General features: G+C 39.7%; 1 protein-coding gene across 1 annotated transcript; it reads left to right on the top strand.

The window, feature by feature from the left end:
- LOC124556020 (MFS-type transporter clz9-like) lies at nt 1-26,455 on the top strand. Its single transcript, XM_047130058.1, has 2 exons — nt 1-5; nt 25,663-26,455. The coding sequence occupies exons 1-2, from the start codon at nt 1-3 to the stop codon at nt 26,453-26,455; spliced, it is 798 nt and encodes a 265-aa protein (XP_046986014.1).

Genomic DNA, 26,455 nt, shown 5'->3' with positions numbered 1-26,455 from the left:
ATGAGGTGAGTTGTCAGATAGTTTGTTTTGGCATAAGACAAAATGAAACCCCATCGTTTTAAAACTGTGAATAACTCAATTTTTTTTTTTTAAAAGTCACTTATTTCAATCTCACATAAGACCACTCAAATGTAGTCCTTTCCCAAAAGCCACAGATTCCATGAATTTATTATGCCTCATTGCTTTGTCAAGTTGCTGCCTTGTGTTTTCCACATTCTTCACTGTTCTGGTGATAGCTACCACACCTCCAGCCATGGAATCAACCACTGAAAGACATGCCAAGGCTGGAACCAAGAACAGAAGAAATCCACCTGATGTACTTGGCAGTGGTGGGACTGTAGGTGTTTAAATCAGTTTTCCTTTTGAGGCTCTTTTAGCTGCAGCCAATGAAAACTCAATACACTTTTTAAATGTTTTTGCTTTTTCTTTTTCTTTGTCTTCTCCTTATTCTGGAGCAGGTGATGATCAGGGTTTGGAATCTGACAAATCTAACCCCTTACCCAATTTCAGTTTTCCATGCATTGCTTTATCTACTAAAACTGCAGCCAGATGCTGATCAATACCAATATCCCTTCTTGAATGTATTTTCTTGGTTTGGTTGGCTAATATTGTATCTACTGCATGACATCCTGGGAGATCCTTATTTGCTGCCTGCATGATTCCATGACATCAACAGGCTTTGTGTAAAAGACTGACCCCTTTGCCACCATGTGCGAGTTGTTTCTCAAGTTTAGTTCCAGGTCCACAGAAGTAATATTTAGGGATATGAAGTTTCATTGGCAGGTTATTGAAAATACCACTACCTCTGCTGAGTTGCTTCCTGTCATGTTATGCTACTGTGCTGTTTGCGATTTACATGCATTGTTACATAGCAAATCAGCACCATTCATCCACCTGTTATGTGGTGGAGGGAATCCTAACCATGCATTGTTATATGGAAAATTAGTGTCATCCACCCATTTGTTATGTGATGAAGAGAATCCTAACCATTTAACACGATTTTTTTTTTTTTTTTGCCTATCGCCTTATGACATTTCTAATGTGTAAAAACTGCCAGCAGTTTCACTACCACTGTCATCCTTTAAGATGTAAGTTCTAGGGTTTGTTCATTGCACCTTGGGAAATGTAAAAATCTCTGTTGACCAGTATAGAATGTATTATTTTTCAAATGCTGTCTCATGTTTTTAAATATGTACAAAATCATTTACATTAAATTTCTGTTTGTGTTTCTCTGTTTTAATACAACTGTAAACAGCTTTTAGAAGCTCATTATCATGTATGTTAACAGGCCTGATTTTTATTGCCCTGTGATTTTTAGGAGGATATCAGTCCATTTAAAGGAACTGTGAAGGTTAAAATGCATCCACATTTTCCCTTTTATTGTCCAGTCTAAATGCTCCACAATGGATGCTTTCATTTGAGAGAATATTGAATAGTGATGTATTCCATACCATTTCATTAATGCCTTGAAATATATGTTAGAGTACTTGCCACAATTATCTGTTTGTAGATTGTGTGGGGTGCGTTGGTTCCTGTCTGTAGCAGTTGTTTAAACAACCATGCAACAGCCTTCCTCTTCTTTGTTTTCACAGGTAGAGCCCAAGCAAATTTCATGTATGTATCAATGACCATTAAAATATATTTTAAATCTTTGTTCTCCCAAGAATACTTGTATTGTCTCATATCTACAGGGTCTGTCTGCCATAAGTCATTCAAATCTTGAATTATGACCTGCCTACATGGAAAAGTCTTGAATGCTGGTTTATGGAGTTCTTGAACAATTGTCTTCATAATTATTCAGTGATATGTGTTTCTCTTAGCTCAGAAATTATAGAAATAATTTCATTCAAATGTGCTGCAGAGAATGCTGTGGGCAACCATAATTGTTCAACTAGTTTGTTGGGGTCATCTCAATTGATGTATTGGGGTGGTCTGTTGTTAATTTTCTTATTCTGAATATCAATAATTTTACTGACAAGTACTTCCGCTAATGCATGTTTTATATTTTTGTATTTCAAGCTGGTGGTAGACTTTTCTCCCACTCCATCGTCTTTCTTGTATACCTCTGTTGTAGGTAATATCTGACCATAATTTTCAATAGCTTTTGGTGAGTAGTTGTCTAGTTTTGTAGTTTTCATGCATATTGCATTCAGCAAATTGGGCATTTATTTGTATGCTCTGTCTCCAATCTGTATTCCATTCTTAGCTAAACTTATAGGTTGAGTGCACAGCATATATCGTTTTCCCTTGCTTACCCCGTAAGTTCTGTCTCTCTGACTATTGCTGTAATGTTAAATGAAATCACAAATAGCATCTTCTTCATGAGCTTTATTGAGCATATCTTGGATGCCTTACAACATGCTGTTCAGAAGAAATCTCCACCCCCTCATACTCTTACAGATTTACAGACAGCCCTGCAGGATTCATGGTGTCAGTTCTCTCCAGCACTGTTTCAGACTTTAGTTGAGTCCATGCCACATTATGTTGTGGCACTTCTGTGTGCTCACGGGGGCCCTACATGATTTTAGGCAAGTGTACCAGTTTCTTTGGCTCTTCAGTGTATTTATGGATGTGATTGCTGCCAGTGAATGTTCTGCAATTGCATAATAATAAAATAATGGCTCTTTCTGTCTATTTATGCACAATACATTACATTAGTTTATGTTGAAGGTCAGGTGCCAATCACTGAACCAGGCATTGATGCTTTGCAGTCCGTCCTGCATTTTGCTACAATTTTCTAGCGTTACGACTTCTCTGTGTACAGTAGCATTGGGGAGGGGTGGTTAGTGCTTGACATGTCAGTGGTATTTGATAAGCCACATATATCCCTGGGGTCATGCCAAATGATGGGCACCTCTAGCAGCTCAGTCTTTGTTGACTCAGTATGGGTTTGGCAGTTCTGAGTTTTCTGAGCTGGGGAGTGGTGAACACCACCAGTTCTCTGTAGCTATAAGGTCTGGGCATGCTTCAGTGACCACTGCGTGTTATGGCAGTGGAACATTGTGTATCACAGGGATCTTTGCTTAATTGCCTGGATCACGATGATGGGAAAAAACTCTACAAAAAGCCCTCAACCCCAGGGTCCTTCACACTAATGAGATGCACAGCTGTTGAGGCAAAACATTCTTTAGTGGGAAACCTCTGGGGAGCCTGCCACACTTCAGCTCTATGAATACAGCAATATTTGACCACAATACCATTACTGTCGACATTGCTCCATTGTAGCTGCAATACAAGGTGATGTTGTGGTATAGCTGGGCAGTATTGCTGACGTTACAGGTAGTTGTTGAAATACTGCCCAGAGATTGCCGGTGTCAGCCAATAAATGTGAAAAATATTTCATATTGCTGGGCAGAATCTGTCTCTTTCCCTGTCTGTAATTGGTTCCCTCTTGGTCTTGCCTTTGTTTCCTGCTTTTCTCACTGCAGCCATATGCTGAGCAAAAACAATTTCATTGAGCTTTTGTTCAGACGTTTTACCACCTGTTTTGCAGTTGTTTGTTGCGTACTCACAAACAATGAATGTCATAAATGTGATTCATCTATGGCCAGAGAGATGGGATGTCGAAAGCAGTGTATACAAAATCCTCAGTTAGGAAAACAACAGTTGGCAAGTTGTTGCCATGAGCTTGGAATCACACTTGAGGAAACATACAAACAACTCTGAAGTCTTTTAACCTATGCTAAATGCAAGGCAAAAAAGCTGCATAGGGAGTATGGAAGTGGAGTATGCTCTTCTTCCACATGGTTTGCATCTGATACCATGGGTTTGTCTTGAGATGCTCCTGAAGCAGGAAATAAATTTTGTTGTGAGCTTCATCATGTATGCTTCTGTGTGCTTGTGAAATAGAAATCAAGATTGTATTCTCATTTCAAACTTACTTTAACAAAATCCCTCACTCCTTCTGCCAAAACATTGCATATTTTGATACTGAAGTGGCTGATCTCTGTATGTTTGGTGCAACATGTCCCTATCAATCTGTTCGAAAATACTGTTGATGTGAGCTCACAGTTCTGGTAAGTTTGTTGCCAGAGGAGGCATAAACACTGAATCTTTCATACAACCTCATACCAAAAAGTTGCATGGGGTTAGGTCATGAGAGTATGGAGGCCATAACATAAATTGCTGATCATCAAACACACCATGACTGATCCATTGGTTTCTCAATTTCCTGTTGTAGAATTCATGAAAATCTCAATGGAAGTAGGGTGGGGCACCATGAAGTCCACACTGTCAATCTCCAATTGTGGTGAGAGCCAATGTTCTGGCAATTCAGACACATGTATCCTGTAACAGTCTTTTCACAGAAGAAAAAAGAACTCTAACTATAAAACCATGAGACTGCACAGAATACATTAATTTTTGGTGAATCCTGAATATCCTGTGCAATAGCATGGGAATTCTCTCTCTCCTGGATTCACACATTGTGCCTGTTCACTGTCCATTCACAAAAGTGTCACTTCATCATTGAGGATGAATTTCTCACAAAACCCATCCTCTTCCGTAAGCTGTTGCAACTTTGCCGAGAATCCAAAGCATGTGACTTTGTCATTAGGAGTCAGGACTTGTAGCAAATGCAAGTAGTAAGGCTTGAGATTTAGTCATTTCCTTAAGATCTTCCAAACAATCGGTTGTGGTATGTTCAGCTCCCTGCTTACTCTGTTCATTGACTTCTGTATGTGGTCAACTGTTTCTTCACTTATTGCAGGCCGATCATGGATTTCCCCTAGCAGAGGCATCCTGAAGCTTTAAAGAGTGCATACCATCACCAAATGGACTTGGCAGTTGGTGGATCTTTGTTGAACTTCATTCTGAAGTGTCATTGCACTGTTACAATGGACTGGCATGAATACATTTCAAGCACAGCATATGCTTTCTCAGTAGCCGTCGCCATCTAGCCTAACTGCACACCGCTGCTCTGTCACGGCAGGAATCTGAAGTGTGGCTACAACAATAGAATACTGTCTGAGTTTTTCTATATGAATGCTGAATTTTATGAGAATATGTCAAGTAATGTAGCAACAGTAAATTTATGAAATCACTTCAATGATTTATAATATCCATATTTTTTCTTTTTTTTTACTGAGTGGGAAAACTAAACTAGTAAGAAACTCTTGTGTTATTTGATGCTTTTGGATTCAGCTGTTAGTTGCTAGATACGTACTGTTACAAAATGCAGCTGAGAACCATGGGCTGCACACATACTTGCTCTGGGCCACATGTGGCCTGTGGGCTGCAGTTTGACAACCACTGGTCTACAGCCACAGGCCTCTCCTTCTGCTCACCTGCCTTTGCAAACACTGTTTAGTGAGAAGTGGATGATGATCTTCATGAAAGCAACCACGGCCTGGATCTATCTGCCAGATGGAGCAGATCCCAAAAGGAGGCCACTTGAGATGGATGTTCAGAGAGGCTAACTGGATGCATTATAGCCAGTTAGCTGTTTTTGAGCGATATGAATACGTCCAGGATTGGATGGATCACATTATAGCAATGGTTCACCAAGCTCTGCTGCTATCAGAAACACCTAGGAGGTAGCCTGTCCCTTGGTGGAATGATGAGTGTCATTCGGCAGTCAGGGATAGGAGGATGACTATGGAAAGTCCAGTCAGTGCCCTACAGGTGAGAATCTTCCAACGAGGGCAAAGGCAAGGAGAATAATTCAAGAGAGTAAGATGAAGTCTTGACAGGAGTTCCTGAACTCTAGCAGTAAGTCCGCTTCTGCAAGTAAAGTATGGAGAAATTAGAAGGATTTCCATATTATGAAAACATTATAGCCAGGGTCTAGGTTTCTGTCGTTATTAGGTGACACAGGATATGATTGATTTTGATGTTCATTCCAACAACATGGAGGAATACATCTGATCTTTCTCTCTGTCAGAGTTGGATTCCGCATAATCCATAGCTCATGATACCACACTGAATCACAACCTAATAACGTACATCATGCTAAAGCAGTTGGACCAGCAGTCGAATGAAGTCCTCCTTCAGTTTTTTAATGAAATATGAATGACAGGAGTATTTTCCAACTTGTGGAAGGAAGCTATTTTAATACCAGGTAAGGATCACACTAACCCCAGTAGTTATAATAGTATCAGTCTCACAAGCTGTGTAGGTAAGAAACTGGAGCATATGATCAACTGGTGCCTATGGGTAGTGTGGTTTCTCAAAACCAGGTCAGTACTAAGTTGCTCCCATCGCAGTTTCGCAAGGGATCACTTCACACTCTATAACCTGATCCTGTTAGAAGATGCAATTCAACAAGCTTTCCTGCATAGGCAATACCTTGTCGGTGTATTCCTTGATTTGGAAAAGAACTATGATACTACTTGAAGGCATAACATTTTGTTGCAGCTCTACCAGTGCAGTTTCTGTGGACGTCTCCTCACTATCCTACAGTCCTTTCTCTCAGAAAGGTATTTTAGGTACATGGTTGGGAATTTTCTGTCTGTTTTAAGCAGGAGGGTGGCATCCCTTAAGCGAGTCTTTTAAGTGTAATGATGTTCGCCATAGTGATAAACGTTATTACATCCACAGTAAGGAGTCCCATACACTGTTCCTTATTGATGGATGAATTCTTCATCTTCTGTGCCTCCTTCAACATTGAAACAGCTACTTTACAATAGAGTATTTGACTTTTTGCTGGTACTTGTATTAAATATTTAATTATGTCGTTTTATGGTAATAAAATGCTTTTTTCCTCATGAATTTCAGTATTTAAGAAAAAAAATAGTTTGGAAGCCCACTAAAATGTTCCATTTGACTCATGTGAGGCCTGTGACATCACTGGCTAGCATGCTGTTCCTATTGTCATAAAACTCATTCACAGTGATACCTTATTTTGGAGTTTATGTTTTGGAAAATGGAATACAAATGGTGTGTAGTACCACATTGTACAAATAAACACTCCTGAAAAAATTTTTTTTGATCATTCCAAAGAATGAGAAGATACATAAATTATGGTTGCAACTTGCTTACAGGGATCCAAATGATATGGTGATCACTGTGTGTGTTTATTCTAGGATGATTCTGAAGTTAGTAAACACATCATGTGAACAAATTTTCACATGTAGCAGCATGATAGACAGTGTGCAGAACTTCGAATACAATGTTTGCAAGAATGGTACTCATTCATGGCATTCATTTTTTTCCCACTTAATACTACTGTCCTCTTAAGTTTACTTTATTTGTAATACTATTATGTAAGAGCCTTAAATTCTATATCATATGACATTCTAATATCTGTTTTCATTTATTAGCTTCATTATACATCTGATCAATTTAACATGATCCCAAACAATCTGAGAAACCATTTAACAATTTACAACCACATTATTCTTCCCAAAAAGTCATCAAAGACAATAATTTATCATTTTCAACTGTCTCCACTGACCCTGTGTTGTGAATCTGTGTGATTTAACAAAGAAAAAATTGAACATTGCATGGAACCTACGAGGAAATGAAATAAGATCAGAGCATTTTGATACAATGAAAGTTGGTCCTCCTTCAGCAATTTTAAATCATAGTGTTTCATCAGCAGTTAAGTACAGTATGTAGTAGAACACTAGATAATTTAAGATTCTTCTGTGTCAACTGCATATTTCATTGACATAATATTGCGGTGGCTAAAATTACTGATTTGGACAAAAAGAAAAACTGCAATGTGTAAAGCTGTTGAAGGCAAACATGATGTTCCCCACAAGTTCATTAAACTATCTGAAAATTGAGAAAAGAAGTACCTGTAAAACAGTGGTGGTTCTGACAACAACCATGGAAATTAACAGTCAGAGTTATCTTCTGAATGGAAAAGTTTCCACTGTGTTTTATTGTTCAGGCTTTTACAGGTTGGCTTGGAAAACTTTTTCGGCATGCTCCAAGCAAATAATCCAGTTCCAGTTTCCCCTCTGTTTTAAGACAATTCTGCGACTTACTGCTGAGTCACAATACTTTCATCCTATTTGCCATGCAATACAGGTTTCATGTTTCTATTTCTGGAACATAAAAATCTGGAAGAGACCATAAATACATCAGCTTTCAGAAGGTTTCCACTATCAGTCTTCACAAAATTACTTTCCATCGTTATTTAAAAGTTGTAAATGTGTTTTTCATCTCCAAATAGCTCATTGGATTGCAGAAAAAGTACATAAAAATATTAGTAACTTTGGTTAACACTCCTATAATACAGATATAGCTTCATCTTCCTGTTAGCTTGTGACATCACCAGAGTTTCAGTCAATAAGAACATTTTCAATCATTTGACCAAATCCTGAAATGTAATGATTTTTAAGCTTTGAGTACATAAAAACGACACATATTTTGTGGGAATATTGACTGAAAATGCTATTTGAATGTTATAATCATTCAGAGTAACAACAATCTGAACCATGTTTTTAACATAGAAAAATAGCCTCTTGGTTTGACAATCAGGCAATTAGAGGAATGAGAAAAGGCCACAGGTTTTAAGTTCACTTTGGAGAAAAGGGTTTGTTTTGACTTTAATCACTCCTAGTCACTTTTTAATTTACCTGTTTTGAAACTGGAGGATACTATTATCACTTTGAAGGAAAAGCTGAAATGTCTGGGCATCACTGTTGATGAATGGCTAACATAGCTGCCACACCTTAATGAACAAAAATTAACAATGTCTCAAAGCTATAATCATCCTCATATGTGTCTGTCATTGGTCTTAGGGAGCAGACAGAGCACATGTGCTCCAATTTTATAAAGCCTTCAGGGTAGCCCAGCTCCAGTACAGATGCCAGTTGTATGGCTCAGCAAGGCCTTCATACCTCAAAATGCTCGCTGCCATTAGGAGTATAAACGAGTTTCAATGCAGAATACATTGTTGCAACGAGTCCCCTTCCTCACTTCATCTCCCTCTTCCCTTCTATGCCAGTCGGGTGAGGTATAAATTGCAAAAAATAAAAAATGTGGTATGGGTCACTATACTATTGGCTGGGGGTATCAAAGCAGCCTGCATGGTTTACATGTTTTCCAAGATGGTGGATACCATATGACCTAATAATCAAACATGGCGGGTCCAAGATGGTAGAAGGTCAAAGGGTCACCAAGGTATCAGATATGTAAAGTGTTATGCTAGTCCGACACTATGATGTTACATGTAAAATTGGTGGGAAATTAAAAAATCCATTGTTTCTGTACCAACATCATGTTGAAAACCATGTGATAGGTCACACACAATTATTGTAATTTATGACATACTATGTCTGCCACAATCACACGTGGCTACTTCTATATTTATGCCAGTCTTATATTTATTACTATAATTTATGATGCAATATAGATGTCAGCTGTTTTTCTGAGATAGCATTCTCTTGAATTAGTATAATTTAAGACATACTATGACGACACTGTCAAACACTGCTGCTCAAAATCAAACACTATGACACATAGGTCAGTGTAAAAATGGTGGGTAAAAAATCACTTACCCCAAGTTTAAAATGGATGAAGCCCTCTGATACAACCTTCATAGTTGTCTGAACTAGACCACTTGACCTAATTTTAAACCTATATGTCTCACTTGTGCAACGTGCATGGTTCTCAAATGACTGCAACTGCCGAGCAAATGTAGGAAAGAATAGGAAATGTGGGAGGTATACACTTGCATTTCTTTATTTGTTTAAAAATTGCCACTCATGCTGGTCCATTTGCAGAACACATGCTGCACTGGACAGTGTCCTGCACTGCCCTGTTCACCGTGGCCTTGGACTAACTGCTGACAGGTGCACAGCATGCCTCCACCATGCATCACTCAATACCCTGTCATGACAAGCCCCTTGCCCACTGTGGTCTGCTGGCTTCATCACCCCACCCACCACTGTCACATGACCCCCACCCCTGTGTGCTGAAGCAGCTGGCTTATATCACTTCCTAATCATCCTCCCACAATATGGTAGCACCAAGCAGAGATAACCTTACAAGCAAAATGATTTTTAAAGTGGAATTTTGTCTGCCCATTCAATAGAGTGGTTCCAAATTAGTCTAGTGCAATATTCGTTTAGTCAGTATGTATTATCAGGGGCAATAAACTGTATGTTGGTTCCCTGGTTCTACTTCTAGTCGATGGTAACCACTCTTTAGGTCTATCGTGGAAACGTACTTTGACTGCCGTAAAATATTCACAGTTCCTGTAATGTTAGGTAAGCAATGTGCACCTGTCATTATTCTGCTATTTAATAGTGATAAACAAAACAGAAAGTATACTTTTTAACTGTGTGATGACCTCTTTGGTAGGAGATGTCAGCAGCTCCCAGTGGACTAGTAGTTTTCTCTTTTATGCCATCAGTAATTCCAGGGCCATAAATCCTTTCACAATCAGTTGTAAGTGCTGGCAGGCTCTACACAGTTTTCAATACACAGGAGTTTATCTCCAGTCAGAATTCTGTATTGTGCCATGAGGATTAAACAGATCCTGAAATTCCAACAACAGCTTCTCCATAGCTACCCTCTCAGCTCCCTTCAAAGCCTCCACTTTTTACACATAATGCAGCTGTACTAGTGGCTTGCTTCTGGCAATGCTATATTCTTGACTTGTCCAGGTTATCTCTGTCTAGCACATTTAAATTAACAACTAATAACCCCTATTCAAAATGTACTGATGGGAACTGCACTCTCACTGTCTATATCCTCTTTGTGTGTGATACTTCAATGCATAAAACATCATGGTGCATCCAATACATCGTTCCCCTTTAGTGGTTCTACTACACATAACATGTGAGCAGGTCGTTATGTTCCCATGCACACCCAACATAGTTGTTTGATGCCATATGGCACTTTATCATGTGATTTTTCCTGCAGTTTAATTGGTTTGTCTTTCATGAGGAACTAACATTATGACATTATGTCAGTAGTGATAGTTTCCCCCAGCTGGAACAATGTTCCACTGAATTCTAATGTGCATCACCAAAGGTCAGTTTTAGAATCCTAAGATTGTGCAGTACCCTTCCTCTATATGGGACACAACTTCCACATTCTCCCAGAACCATTCCACTCCTGCTTGGAAACTCAATAATGCTAAACTTGGTAACTCCACATCACCATCCTCAGGCCTGGGGGCCAACCTTTGAGAGCCTCCCAATGCTGTAGTGAAGTACCACCGAAAACTCCAGTGTTGAAATGAGCTAATTGTGTAGGCAGCAGCTATATGAATTAAACTCACTGTTGACATAACCAAAGTGATACACGTTTAGTCCTGCATTCCTTCCCTCCACCACACTCCCACGCCCCTAATTGCTATTCATCAAGAGGAAATGTTGCAAACAGCAGACAGCGCCATCTCTCAGGAGTGTTTTGTATTAGGCCTATATTTATAATTGGATAATTATCATATTTACTACTTTTCTAGTATTTTTAAGGTGCATGACATAAATAAAGGTTATACAACAATCAATTTGGAGCAATTCCATTACAAAGTCTATTGACTTTTTATCTGGTCCCCACCAACAGAAGTAAGCAACAGCTGCTGCTGGTTCTCACTGTCAGCACTCATGACTTGATAATATGCAGAGAGTAATGTTATAGAATAATTCCTCCCATTGAAATCATAAGTATATAAACTTAATTTAATATCGATATCCCTGTAATTAATATAGCTATCAAAAGAGGCTATATACCTTTTAGTGAAAAATTTTCTTACAATTCATTTAGGTGGAAATTACTATATCTTAAATGGTTCAGGAGATTTCTGAGGTGACCAACTTCACTGAATCACTCTCAATAACACATAATGCAGGGATCCCAAAACACATCTCTGGGTATGCCAGAAGATGCTATCTGTCAATGATTTTCCATCCAAGATAACATGCTGCTTCCTCTCTGTTGAAAGTGTTAAAGAGATGGTAAAACACAATGTTTTGCTGTACAGCTTGTAAGATTTGCAACCAGATTAATAAGACAATGCAAGTTATTTGAGGGTATGTGTAGTGTCTGTGTCTGTTTTCTGCTGTTGTATGAAGATAGCACTGAAATAAGTGATGTAGTTTAGTTCAGCAATTCAGCATGTGCATCTTACAATATTCATAATACACCATGTGATGAAACATATCCGGACACGTGGCTGAAAATGACTTACAAGTTTTTGGCGCCCTCCATCAGTAATGCTGGAATTCAGCACGGTGTTGGCCCACCCTTAGCCTTGATAACAGTTTCTGCTCTCGCAGGCATATGTTCAATCAGGTGCTGGGAGGTTTCTTGGGGAATGGCAGCCCATTCTTCATGGAGTGCTGCACTGAGAAGAGGTATTGATGTTGGTCGGTGAGGCCTGGCATGAAGTCGGTGTTCCAAAACATCCCAAAGGTGTTATATAGGATTCAGGTAAGTACTCTGTGCAGGCCAGTCCATTACTGGGATATTATTATCGTGTAACCACTCCGCCACAGGCCGTCACTATGAACAAGTGTTCAATCATGTTGAAAGATGCAATCGCCATCCCTGAATTGCTCTTCAACAGTGGGAAGCAAGAATGTGCTTAAAACATCAGTGTAGGCCTGTGCTGTGATAGTGCCATGCAAAACAAGAGGTGCAAGCCTCCTCCATGAAAAACACGACCACACCATAACACCACTGCCTCCAAATTTTACTGTTGTCATTATACACACTGGCAAATGACGTTTACTGGGCATTCATGATACCCACACCCTTTCATTAGATCGCCACATTGTGTTCCATGATTCATCACTCCACACAACGTTTTTCCACTGTTCAATTGTCCAATGTTTACGCTCCTTACACCAAGTGAGGTGTCATTTAGCATTTGTCGATGTGATGTGTGGCTTATGAGCAGCCACTTGACCATGAAATCCAAGTTTTCTCACCTCCCACCTAACTGTCACAGTACTTGCAGTGGATCCTGATGCAGTTTGGAATTCCTGTTTGATGGTCTGGATAGATGTCTGCCTATTACACATTACGACCCCCTTAAATTGTCGGCAGTCTCTGTCAATCAACAGGCAAGGTCAGTTTGTACGCTTTTGTGCTGTACATGTCACTTCATGTTTCCACTTCACTATCACATTGGAAGCAATGGACCTAGGGATGTTTATGAGTGTGGAAATATCACATACAGACGTATGATACAAGTGACACCCATTCATCTGACCATGTTCGATGTCTAACGACTACTGAGGTTGCTGATATGGAGTACCTCACAGTAGGTGGCAGCACAATGCACCTAATATGAAAAACATGTGTTTTTAGAGGTGTTCACATACTTTTGATCACATAGTGTAAATAGTCACTAAAAAAGTAAAAATAGTAGCGTTTATGAGCCCATAACTCTTAAAAATAAAGAGGTAAAAAACAGTGGACATGATTATATGACTGATTGATATGTTTACTTATCTGTAGTACAATAAAAATTGTATGGATGTCATCAATTGTTGGTAAAGTGTTTCTTATTAAAGAAACATACATGGATTCATACAACTTTTTTTTGGTTCTTATAATTAGTCTTACCTTATTTATAATTTTGCCATATACTGTAGCTTAATTCATGGGGTATTTATGAATTATAGGTGCCTATCTATAATCATTTCAAATATCCATTTACATTGTAATAGCTTTACTTAATAAATATGTTTTTAGCTTTTGGGTAAAGGTATAAAGTTCATTTACACCTTTAATTTTGCATAGCAACCTGTTGTACAGTTTTAGGCCATTATATAGCATACAGTTGTGTGTTTTTGACTTGTTTTTCCTGTCTATGTTTAAGTTGTGACTAAATCTAGTTTCATTGTCATGTGTTGAGCTGTTTGCAGTACACAGATGAATATTTTTTCTTATGTTCATTATAGTTTGGAAAATGTATTCACTTGGGAGAGTCAGAATTTCTAGCTTTTTGAATAAATCAGTCCTGCAGGCCCTATTGCTAAATTTTTTATTATCCTTATAGTTCTTTTCTGCATCTTAAATACAGTCTGAATGTTCCCAGCACTTGTTACCCACAACATGATTCCATAAGAGAAGATTGAATGTATGTATCCAAAATGTATCACTTTGATGCATGAAATATTGCAAATTGGTGCACATATTCACAAAGTTGTTGTTGTTGTGGTCTTCATCCTGAGACTGGTTTGATGCAGCTCTCCATGTTACTCTATCCTGTGCAAGCTTTTTCATCTCCCAGTACCTACTGCAACCTACATCCTTCTGAATCTGCTTAGTGTATTCATCTCTTGGTCTCCCTCTACGATTTTTACCCTCCACGCTGCCCTCCAATACTAAATTGGTGATCCCTTGATGCCTCAGAACATGTCCTACCAACCGATCCCTTCTTCTGGTCAAGTTGTGCCACAAACTTCTCTCCTCCCCAATCCTATTCAATACTTCCTCATTAGTTATGTGATCTACCCATCTAATCTTCAGCGTTCTTCTGTAGCACCACATTTCGAAAGCTTCTATTCTCTTCTTGTCCAAACTATTTATCGTCCATGTTTCACTTCCATACATGGCTACACTCCATACAAATACTTTCAGAAATGTCTTCCTGACACTTAAATCTATACTCGATGTTAACAAATTTCTCTTCTTCAGAAACGCTTTCCTTGCCATTGCCAGTCTACATTTTATATCCTCTCTACTTCGACCATCATCAGTTATTTTGCACCCCAAATAGCAAAACTCCCTTACTACTTTAAGTGTCTCATTTGCTAATCTAATTCCCTCAGCATCACCCGACTTATTTCGACTACATTCCATTATCCTTGTTTTGCTTTTGTTGATGTTCATCTTATATCCTCCTTTCAAGACACTGTCCATTCCATTCAACTGCTCTTCCAAGTCCTTTGCTGTTTCTGACAGAATTACAATGTCATCGGCGAACCTCAAAGTTTTTATTTCTTCTCCATGAATTTTAATACCTACTCCGAATATTTCTTTTGTTTCCTTTACTGCTTGCTCAATATACAGATTGACCAACATCGGGGAGAGGCTACAACCATGTCTTACTCCCTTCCCAACCACTGCTTCCCTTTGATGTCCCTCGACTCTTATAACTGCCATCTGGTTTCTGTACAAATTGTAAATAGCCTTTCGCTTCCTGTATTTTACCCCTGTCACCTTTAGAATTTGAAAGAGAGTATTCCAGTCAACATTGTCAAAAGCTTTCTCTAAGTCTACAAATGCTAGAAATGTAGGTTTACCTTTCCTTAATCTTTCTTCTAAGATAAGTCGTAAGGTCAGTATTGCCTCACGTGTTCCAGTGTTTCTACGGAATCCAAACTGATCTTCCCCGAGGTTGGCTTCTACTAGTTTTTCCATTCGTCTGTAAAGAATTCGTGTTAGTAGTTTGCAGCTGTGACTTATTAAACTGATAGTTCGGTAATTTTCACATCTGTCAACACCTGCTTTCTTTGGGATTGGAATTATTATATTCTTCTTGAAGTCTGAGGGTATTTCGCCTGTTTCATACATCTTGCCACCAGATGGTAGAGTTTTGTCTGGACTGGCTCTCCCAAGGCCGTCAGTAGTTCCAATGGAATGTTGTCTACTCCGGGGGCCTTGTTTTGACTCAGGTCTTTCAGTGCTCTGTCAAACTCTTCACGCAGTATCATATCTCCCATTTCACTTTCATCTACATCCTCTTCCATTTCCATAATATTGTCCTCAAGTACATCACCTTTTATAGACCCTCTATTTACTCCTTCCAGCTTTCTGCTTTCCTTTCTTTGCTTAGAACTGGGTTTCCATCTGAGCTCTTGATATTCATACAAGTCGTTCTCTTATCTCCAAAGGTCTCTTTAATTTTCCTGTAGGCAGTATCTATCTTACCCCTAGTGAGATAGGCCTCTACATCCTTACATTTGTCCTCTAGCCATCCCTGCTTAGCCATTTGCACTTCCTGTCGATCTCATTTTTGAGAGGTTTGTATTCCCTTTTGCCTGCTTCATTTACTGCATTTTTATATTTTCTCCTTTCATCAATTAAATTCAATATTTCTTCTGTTACCCAAGGATTTCTACTAGTCCTCGTCTTTTTACCTACTTGATCCTCTGCTGCCTTCGCTACTTCGTCCCTCAAAGCTACCCATTCTTCTTCTACTGTATTTCTTTCCCCCATTCCTGTCAACTGTTCCCTTATGCTCTCCCTGAAACTCGGTACAACCTCTGGTTCTTTCAGTTTATCCAGGTCCCATCTCCTTAAATTCCCACCTTTTTGCAGTTTCTTCAGTTTTAATCTAAAGGTCATAACCAATAGATTGTGGTCAGAGTCCACATCTGCCCCTGGAAATGTCTTACAATTTAAAACCTGGTTCCTAAATCTCTGTCTTACCATTATATAATCTATGTGATACCTTTTAGTATCTCCAGGGTTCTTCCATGTATACAACCTTCTTTCATGATTCTTAAACCAAGTGTTAGCTATGATTATGTTGTGCTCTGTGCAAAATTCTACCAGGCGGCTTCCTCTTTCATTTCTTAGCCCCAATCCATATTCACCTACTATGTTTCCTTCTCTCCCTTTTCCTATGCTCGAATTCCAGTCACCCATCACTATTAAATTTTCGTCTCCCTTTACAATCTGAATAATTTCTTTTATTTCATCATACATTTCTTCAATTTCTTCGTCATCTGCAGATCTAGTTGGCATATAAACTTGTACTACTGTAGTAGGTGTGGGCTTCGTATCTATCTTGGCCACAATAATGCATTCACTATGCTGTTTGTAGTAGCATACCCGCATTCCTATTTTCCTATTCATTATTAAACCTACTCCTGCATTACCCCTATTTGATTTTGTGTTTATAACCCTGTAGTCACCTGACCAGAAGTCTTGTTCCTCCTGCCACCGAACTTCACTAATTCCCACTATATCTAACTTCAACCTATCCATTTCCCTTTTTAAATTTTCTAACCTACCTGCCCAATTAAGGGATCTGACATTCCACGCTCCGATCCGTAGAACGCCAGTTTTCTTTCTCCTGATAACGACATCCTCTTGAGTAGTCCCCGCCCGGAGATCCGAATGGGGGACTATTTTACCTCCGGAATATTTTACCCATGAGGACGCCATCATCATTTAATCATACAGTAAAGCTGCATGCCCTCGGGAAAAATTACGGCTGTAGTTTCCCCTTGCTTTCAGCCATTCGCAGTACCAGCACAGCAAGGCCGTTTTGGTTATTGTTACAAGGCCAGATCAGTCAATCATCCAGACTGTTGCCCTTGCAGCTACTGAAAAGGCTGCTGCCCCTCTTCAGGAACCACACGTTTGTCTGGCCTCTCAACAGATATCCCTCCGTTGTGGTTGCACCTACGGTACGGCTATCTGTATCGCTGAGGCACGCAAGCCTCCCCACCAACAGCAAGGTCCATGGTTCATGGGGGGGGATTCAAAAAGTATAACATGCTATATGTAGCTTCTATGCAAAAGTTGTGCGTGTTATACCTATTTCAATTGTCAGTCTACACTCAATCCCGAGAATTTGGTGCCATTACAGGTTATAATATATCATCATTAATTTTTAATCTAGCACCATTGTGTTGTTTCTTCACCCAGAAGTCCATACAACTAGTTTTATTTTCATTTAGAGTTACTTTATTTTTCAGTGACCCATTGTGGACATCTTTGAGGATAGCATTAGCCTATTTTGTCACCTGTGTTGGAGTTTTAGCTGCGATCGCTATGTTGCGATACATCTCGGTCACCTCTTGTTCGCATTGATGGCACTTTGAACAGTGGATGTTACATTTCAGATGTGTTACAATCCGTGGCTCTACCCTTCATTCGATCCCTGCGAAACCGTACACTTCAGCAGGATAATGCACGACCGCATGCTGCAGGTCCTGTATGGGCATTTCTGCATACAGAAAATGTTCGACTGCTGCCCTGGTCAGCACATTCTCCAGATCTCTCACCAACTGAAAACATCTGGTCAATGGTGGCCGAGCAACTGGCTCGTCACAATACGCCAGTCACTACTCTTGATGAACTGTGGTATCGTGTTGAAGCTGCATAGGCAGCTGTACCTGTACACGCCATCCAAGCTCTGTTTGATTCAATGCCCAGGCATATCAAGGGCGCTATTACGGCCAGAGGTGGTTGTTCTGGGTACTGATTTCTCAGGATCTATGCACCCAAATTGCGTGAAATTGTAAACACATGTCAGTTCTAGCATAATATATTTGTCCAATGAATACCTGTTTATCATCTGCATTTCTTCTTGGTGTAGCAATTTTAATGGGCAGTAGTGTATAATATTCTTCAAGGAACTATTGAGTTTATTGAGAAGCGTCTCTTTTGCATATTGCTTCAAGTTTATTGTACATAGCCCTGGATGTTTCACAACAGAACACATGTGACTTTATGTTTTTGCCATATCTCCTCATTATGTAATGGTTCACCTTGCTTTACCGCTACTGCCATTTATTTTATTTTATTTTTTTTTCCTCCTATGCAGCATTTACTTCTTCTTTCAAATGATTACATTGTGTCCGCAGTATCACATAGTTCTTGTGTAGTAAACACTATTGATTTCAACGTGCCACAATGTACTGTTACCCTTGAGCACTTGATTATCAAGCATGAAATTCTCTGTTTTCCTCAGCCATTTTGAAGCGTTTTTCTTCTTTTTCTGCATTTATTTGTTGATTAAGCGACATTCTAGACTTTTACTTTCAAATGTGGCTGTTTTCCCGAGTTGTAAAATGTAAACTTTCACGGCCGGAATCATCACAATTAATAAAATACTCCAGGCTATTATGCTATTTTGCTGTTTTCACTTCAAAACCCAACGTTTCGTCCCCATCTGTGGAGGACATTTTCAAGGGGGTTGTAGCTCTGTTGAATGTCTGATTCACACCATGGCTTGCTACTGACTACAGCAAAATTCCGCTTCCACGAGCTTCCGCGCAATGGCGTAATGTCACATGTTTTGAATACCCAAGCGCAACTCACCGTTGTCGGCTGCTGTAGTTCACTGTTGCTATCATCCCATGGTGGAGGACTGGTACACATCTTCTTCAGCACCAGAATCTGAATTTCACGCCCTCCCCCTTCCTATTAAAATTCCTGGGGTGCTTCACAATATCTATGGTCTCCCTTTATAGCCTTTCATGGTACCTGTTTGTGCCTTCCAGCACGTGAGTCCAGTCAAAATGAATGTACTGGTCTCCTGGTTGTATAGCATGTTCTGCAACAGATGATCTGTCAATCTCCCCTCTTCTGCAAATGCCCTTGTGCTCATCAAGTCGTTTTTTGACAGTTCTTATTGTAGTACCCACATACACCTCCTCACAACTAGACAGAATCCTATAAATTCCAGCTTTTTCCAGCGGTTGGTGAGCATTCTTGGCCAATTTTAGATGATCTTGTATCTTCCATGTGGGTGAGTAAATTACTGTGATGTTCCACTTTCTCAAGATTTTTCCTATGCGGTCAGTCACATCCTTAATGAATGGGAGGAAAACTTTTGATTTCACCGGCGCTTGAGCATCACTATGACTTTCGCGTGGTGTCTTAACGCTCTTTTCACCTCAGCAAATAAATAACCATTCTTGAGCAATGCAGTGGCGAGAAATTTTAATTCTGCATAAAGCAGCTCTGCTTCAAAGCCTCGCTTTTGTTGTGGGTGGTGGTTCGAATACTGGTGTAGGTAACAGTCTGTGTGCGTGGGTTTCGGTAAACTGTGTGGCCCACTTACCATGTTCTTTCTTGAAAACTAGAACAGCTTGAAAATTTAATCTTCTGCTTGCCTCCTCCCCCTTTGTAAACTGAATCTTCAGATTGATCCCATTCAGATGTTTGTGAAAATGATCCAGTTCCTTCCTATCATGCAGCCACAAAACAAACGTATCATCCACGTAATGGAGCCAGATATTCGGTTTCTTGTTTGCAGTTTCCAATGCTTGCTTCTCGAATTTTTCCGCAGAGAAGTTCGCTGTAACCAAGCTTAAGAGGTGCCCCATAGAGACACCATCCATCTGTTCATCGATCTCTTCATTCCATTTGACATACATAGCTGTGAGGCAATATTTCAAATGGAACAAAGAGTTCTATGAACAGATGGATGGTGTCACTATGGGAAGCCCCTTAAGCCCAGTTATAGATAACTTATTTATGGAAAAATTTGAGGAGCAGGCACTGGCAAGAGCAAGCAAGAAACCGAATATTTGGTTCCGTTACATGGATGATATGTTTGTTTTGTGGTGGCATGGCAGGGAGGAACTGGATCATTTTCACAAACATCTGAACGGGATCGGTCCGAAGATTCAGTTTACGAAGGCGGAGGAGGCAGGCAGAAGATTAAATTTTCTTGATGTACTAGTTTTCAAGAAAGAAGATGGTAGCTTGGACCACACAGTTTACAGAAAACCCACACTCACAGACCGTTACCTACACCAGGATTTGAACCACCACCCACAACAAATGCAAGGCATCATAAAAACGTTGGTGGATAGAGCAACAAAAAGCTGTGAACCAGAGCTGCTTGACACAGAATTAAAACATCTCACCACTGCATTGCTCAAGAATGGTTATTCATTCACTGAGGTGAAAAGAGTGTTAAGACCACCACATAGAAATAATAGTGATGCTCAAGCACTAGTGAAATCGAATGTTATCTGCCATTCATTAAGGATGTTACTGACTGCATAGGAAAAATCTTGAGAAAGTGAAACATCGCAGTAATTAGCACACCCACATGGAAGATACAAGATCATCTAAATTGGCCAAGGATGCTCGCCATCCACTGGAAGAAGCTGAAATTTACACGATTTCGTGTACTTGTGAGAAGGTGTACGTGGGTACTACAAAAGAACTGTCAAAAAACAACTCGAAGAGCACAAGGGTAACTGCAGAATCAGGAGATTGACAGATCAGCTGTTGCGGAACATGCTATACAGCCAGGAGACCACCACATTCATTTTGACTGGTCTCATGTGCTGGCAGCCACAAACAGATACCGCAAAAGGCTATACAGAGAGGCCATAGGGATTGTGAAGCACCCCATGAACTTTAATAGGAAGGAGGAGGGCGTGGAATTGAATGAAATTTGGATTCCAGTGCTGAAGAAGACATGTACCAGTCTTCCATCATGGGATGATAGTGTCAGTGGATTACGGCAGTCGACAATGGCCAGTTGCACTCATGTATTCAAAATATGTGACATCACACCACTGTGTGGAAGTGGAATTTTGCTGTAGCCAGTAGCGAGCCAGGGTGTGAATTGGACATTCCATAAAGCAATTATCCCCCTTGAAAATGTCCGAATGAGGACGAAATGCCAGGTTTGGGAGTGAAATCCCTTAGACCATGGCATAATAGGCTGGAATATTTTATTAATTGTGTTTTCCCAAGTATCTACAGCAAGCAAAACTAATACCCATACTTAAAAATGGTGGTGTGGAAAATGTTGAAAACTATGGACCAATCTCTGTATTATCAATCATTTGCAAAATTATTGAAAAACTAATGAAAAATTGATTAATAAGGTACATAAATAACTTTAATCTTCTCTGCAATGAACAACATGGATTCAGGATCAGAAGAGGTAAAGAATCTGCTACAGCACAGTTTACAAAAGACATTCTTGAGGCACGGCAAAAAGGTTATCATGTGAATGGAACTTTCTTGGACTTACCGAAGGAATCTGTAAGCTGACCAAAGAATATTATTATAAATTAGAATTATGAGGAATAAGGGTGGTGGCTAAGAAGTGGTTCTACATCTACATCTACATCCATACTCCGCAAGCCACCTGACGGTGTGTGGCGGAGGGTACTTTGAGTACCTCTATCGGTTCTCCCTTCTATTCCATTCTCGTATTGTTCATGGAAAGAAGGATTGTCGGTATACCTCTGTGTGGGCTCTAATCTCTCTGATTTTATCCTCATGGTCTCTTCGCGAGATATACGTAGGAGGGAGCAATATACTGCTTGACTCTTCGGTGAAGGTATGTTCTCGAAACTTTGACAAAAGCCCATACCGAGCTACTGAGCGTCTCTCCTGCAGATTCTTCCACTGGAGTTTATCTATCATCTCCGTAACGCTTTCGCGATTACTAAATGATCCTGTAACGAAGCGCGCTGCTCTCCGTTGGATCTTCTCTATATCTTCTATCAACCCTATCTGGTACGGATCCCACACTGCTGAGCAGTATTCAAGCAGTGGGCGAACAAGCGTACTGTAACCCACTTCCTTTGTTTTCGGATTGCATTTCCTTAGGATTCTTCCAATGAATCTCAGTCTGGCATCTGCTTTACTGACGATCAACATTATATGATCATTCCATTTTAAATCACTCCTAATGCGTACTCCCAGATAATTTATGGTATTAACTGCTTCCAGTTGCTGACCTGCTATTTTGTAGCTAAATGATAAAGGATCTATCTTTCTGTATATTCGCAGCACATTACACTTGTCTACATTGAGATTCAATTGCCATTCCCTGCACCATGCGTCAATTCGCTGCAGATCCTCCTGCATTTCAGTACAATTTTCCATTGTTACAACCTCTCGATACACCACAGCATCATCCACAAAAAGCCTCAGTGAACTTCCAATGTCATCCACAAGGTCATTTATGTATATTGTGAATAGCAATGGTCCTATGACACTCCCCTGCGGCACACCTGAAATCACTCTTACTTCGGAAGACTTCTCTCCATTGAGAATGACATGCTGCGTCCTGTTATCTAGGAACTCCTCAATCCAATCACACAATTGGTCTGATAGTCCATATGCTCTTACTCTGTTCATTAAACGACTGTGGGGAACTGTATCGAACGCCTTGCGGAAGTCAAGAAACACGGCATCTACCTGTGAACCCGTATCTATGGCCCTCTGAGTCTCGTGGACGAATAGCGCGAGCTGGGTTTCACATGACCGTCTTTTTCGAAACCCATGCTGATTCCTACAGAGTAGATTTCTAGTCTCCAGAAAAGTCATTATACTCGAACACAATATGTGTTCCAAAATTCTACAACTGATCGACGTTAGAGATATAGGTCTATAGTTCTGCACATCTGCTTGACGTCCCTTCTTGAAAACGGGGATGACCTGTGCCCTTTTCCAATCCTTTGGAACGCTACGCTCTTCTAGAGACCTATGGTACACCGCTGCAAGAAGGGGGGCAAGTTCCTTCACATACTCTGTGTAAAATTGAACTGGTATCCCATCAGGTCCAGAGGCCTTTCCTCTTTTGAGCGATTTTAATTGTTTCTCCATCCCTCTGTCGTCTATTTCGATATTTACCATTTTGTCATCTGTGTGACAATCTAGAGAAGGAACTACAGTGCAATCTTCCTCTGTGAAACAAGTTTGGAAAAAGACATTTAGTATTTCGGCCTTTAGTCTGTCATCCTCTGTTTCAGTACCATTTTGGTCACAGAGTGTCTGGACATTTTGTTTTGATCCACCTACCGCTTTGACATAAGACCAAAATTTCTTAGGATTTTCTGCCAAGTCAGTACATAGAACTTTACTTTCGAATTCATTGAATGCCTCTCGCATAGCCCTCCTCACACTACATTTCGCATCGCGTAATTTTTGTTTGTCTGCAAGGCTTTGGCTATGTTTATGTTTGCTGTGAAGTTCCCTTTGCTTCCGCAGTAGTTTTCTAACTCGGTTGTTGTACCACGGTGGCTCTTTTCCATCTCTTACGATCTTGCTTGGCACATACTCATCTAACGCATTATGTACGACGGTTTTGAACTTTGTCCACTGATCCTCAACACTATCTGTACTTGAGACAAAACTTTTGTGTTGAGCCAACAGGTACTCTGAAATCTGCTTTTTGTCCCTTTTTCTAAACAGAAAAATCTTCCTACCCTTTTTAATATTCCTATTTATGGCTGAAATCATCGATGCCGTAACCGCTTTATGATCGCTGATTCCCTGTTCTGCGTTAACTTTTTCAAATAGTTCGGGTGGTTTTAGTGGTACCTAAATAAACTGTGTGGAATGAGCTGAGGTCTTGTCAAAAGGATTTCTAGTAAAACACTTATCAGATTCAAAATACAATAATATAGGCACCCCAGAGGGGACTGTATTGGGCCTAGTCCTTTTTCTTATTTATGTTAATGATCTTCCACAGAGTGTCAGATGTGGACTAAAAATACATTCTGTTCTTTTCGCGGGAATTGCGATCTTTACAAGATGTGTTTCAACTATTTTTTTACATGCGAAGTGCACACATACAATGTTGTAGCTTGTATGCATGGATGCTGGAGTCTAAATTTGTACGAAAATGACATTTATTGGACTCAAATGGTTTGCAGCTTGCAGGGGTAGCTTGGATTTTAGAGAAGGGAGACAGAAGTGCGAAACCACACAAAGAAAGTGCGTGGGTTGATTTTTATACACTATACAAGGAGATTGATGGGAAGGAATCTGCATTTTAAATTTTGGAAAGTGTGAGCATCAGATTTTTCTTTTGTTACGTCAGATTGCTCTCAGAATTACTAAACAGAACACAGTGTTACGAGCTGCCATAATATCACGTGAAAATTTGGTTTAAGGTTAGCTTTAGTTGCTAGTCCAGTGCAAATTTTTGTGCATCAGTCATGTCTCCCTCAGTATCTTTCCCTTCAGGAGATATAGGTTTCCTTTACATGTTGTATTTGTGTTTTAGTAGTTCATGTGCCTTATTTGTACTGGGGTTAGTCAGTGAAACCACATAAATATTGTCCACTGAAGCTTGCAAAACTGTTTCATACACAATCCAGAGTGTTACTTACCAATAAATAAGCCTGCTACAAACACATATTTAAACAAACAACTCTGATACATTACTTCATGTATACTTCACAAAAAAGTTTATGCTACTGTTGCAGTGCCTTAAGGTTTCAGTCCATTCCTTTATGAAACATAAATACCTGACAACATACAGATAAATTCCACTTACTAATCAGTGTGATTATACCCACACAACTTCTTTCACTTCAAGTTGGAGCCATATTGCAATCCATGTCACTGTGAAATACTAAATATGGTACCAGTAGGGTAAAGTGAGGTTAACTGGTCATGGAGGTTAACTGAAGCACTCTATTAAAAATTAACAAGGAGAGAAGTTTTAGTCAAATGAATATTTGGTTATCTAAAGTTGACAGCCCTCCATCACTTCATGTGATGTTTTGGTGCCTAAAGCTGGTTAGTGCAGTGTTAGTAACCACAAGATTTGAGGTAAATATTTTGCTATTAGTGTTTTTCTTCTGCCTGCACTCATTGAGCATCAAATAAGTTGGTGATGCTTTCATTTAAAAGTATGTTTTTAAAGGCCTCATTACATATCTTATTTCCAAATGTTCTTTTGGTTGAGGTTATGCTGTTGCACAATATATTTCATGAGTGCATGTGGGGTTAAGTGCCCACACATTTTGAGGTTAACTGATCAGTGGTCCAGTTAACCCCACTGAAAACTTGCGTTATAATTACCCTTATACTTACTACTGTATATAAACAGAAGCATTATTAAGCATAATAATTACACATTCTGTGAATTGCAGGGTTTATAATGCCAAGAATTAGGCAGCGAACTACCAATCACAGAGATTATCCACCAGAACTGCTGAAAGACACAGTCAGTCAACATACCCATTAATAAGTGTCTTTACGAAAATTAGAAAGAAGTGTGGGTATTCCTAGTCCAATTCTTAAACAATTCATAGAAAAGGCTGTTTGCCTAGGAGTTGACAATATAAATTTTAGGCTATCAAATGAACATCTACGAATTTTCACAGTAGAGGAGGAAGAAACACTCGCTGTAGATATTACTACTGCAGGCAATATCCATTATGGCTTAACCTCCAAAACTGCAAGGATTGTGGCTTATGAATATGCTACGAGGAATGGAAAATCTGTACCACAGAACTGGGAAAGAGAGAAAATGGCAGGACTGGAATGGCTCAGGGCATTTATGAAACGAAACAGACTTTCATTACGAACACCAGAACAGACAACACTTGTGACAATGGTTGCAATAATCAGTGCTTCTGGAACAGCTGTACCAACATTCCTTGTGTTTCCTAGGGTGCATTTTAAAGATCACATGCTGCATAATGTCCTACCAGGCTCTGGGGATGGAGCCACTGCCTCAGGTTGGATGAACAGTGAACTATTTTTACCAGTCCTGCAGCACTTTGTAAAACATGAAAGGACTACAAAGGAACATCCTAAGCTTATGATTCTTGACAATCATGAAAGCCACACAAGCATAGCAGGAATATCATATGCAAAAGAAAATGCAGTTATTTTGCTTGCTTTGCCTCCTCACACAAGCCATACGCTCCAGCCTCTGGATGTGGGAGTTCTTGCATCTTTCAAGAAGTTCTGTAATACAGAATGTTGTGATCTTATGGCAGATACAGGAAGATCTATCACAATCTATGATGTTGCTGGACTGGTTGGCAGAGTTTTTCCCCTTGCATTCACCAGCCGAAACATATGCAGTGGTTTTTGGGCATGTGGTATTGAACCACTAAACAGTGGTTTATTTAACTAA

This window comes from Schistocerca americana, chromosome X, assembly GCF_021461395.2.
Source record: "Schistocerca americana isolate TAMUIC-IGC-003095 chromosome X, iqSchAmer2.1, whole genome shotgun sequence".
Taxonomy (NCBI): Eukaryota; Metazoa; Arthropoda; class Insecta; order Orthoptera; family Acrididae; genus Schistocerca; species Schistocerca americana.
The sequence above is the reverse complement of the archived record's forward strand: the minus strand, read 5'-3'. Positions and strand labels throughout refer to the sequence as shown.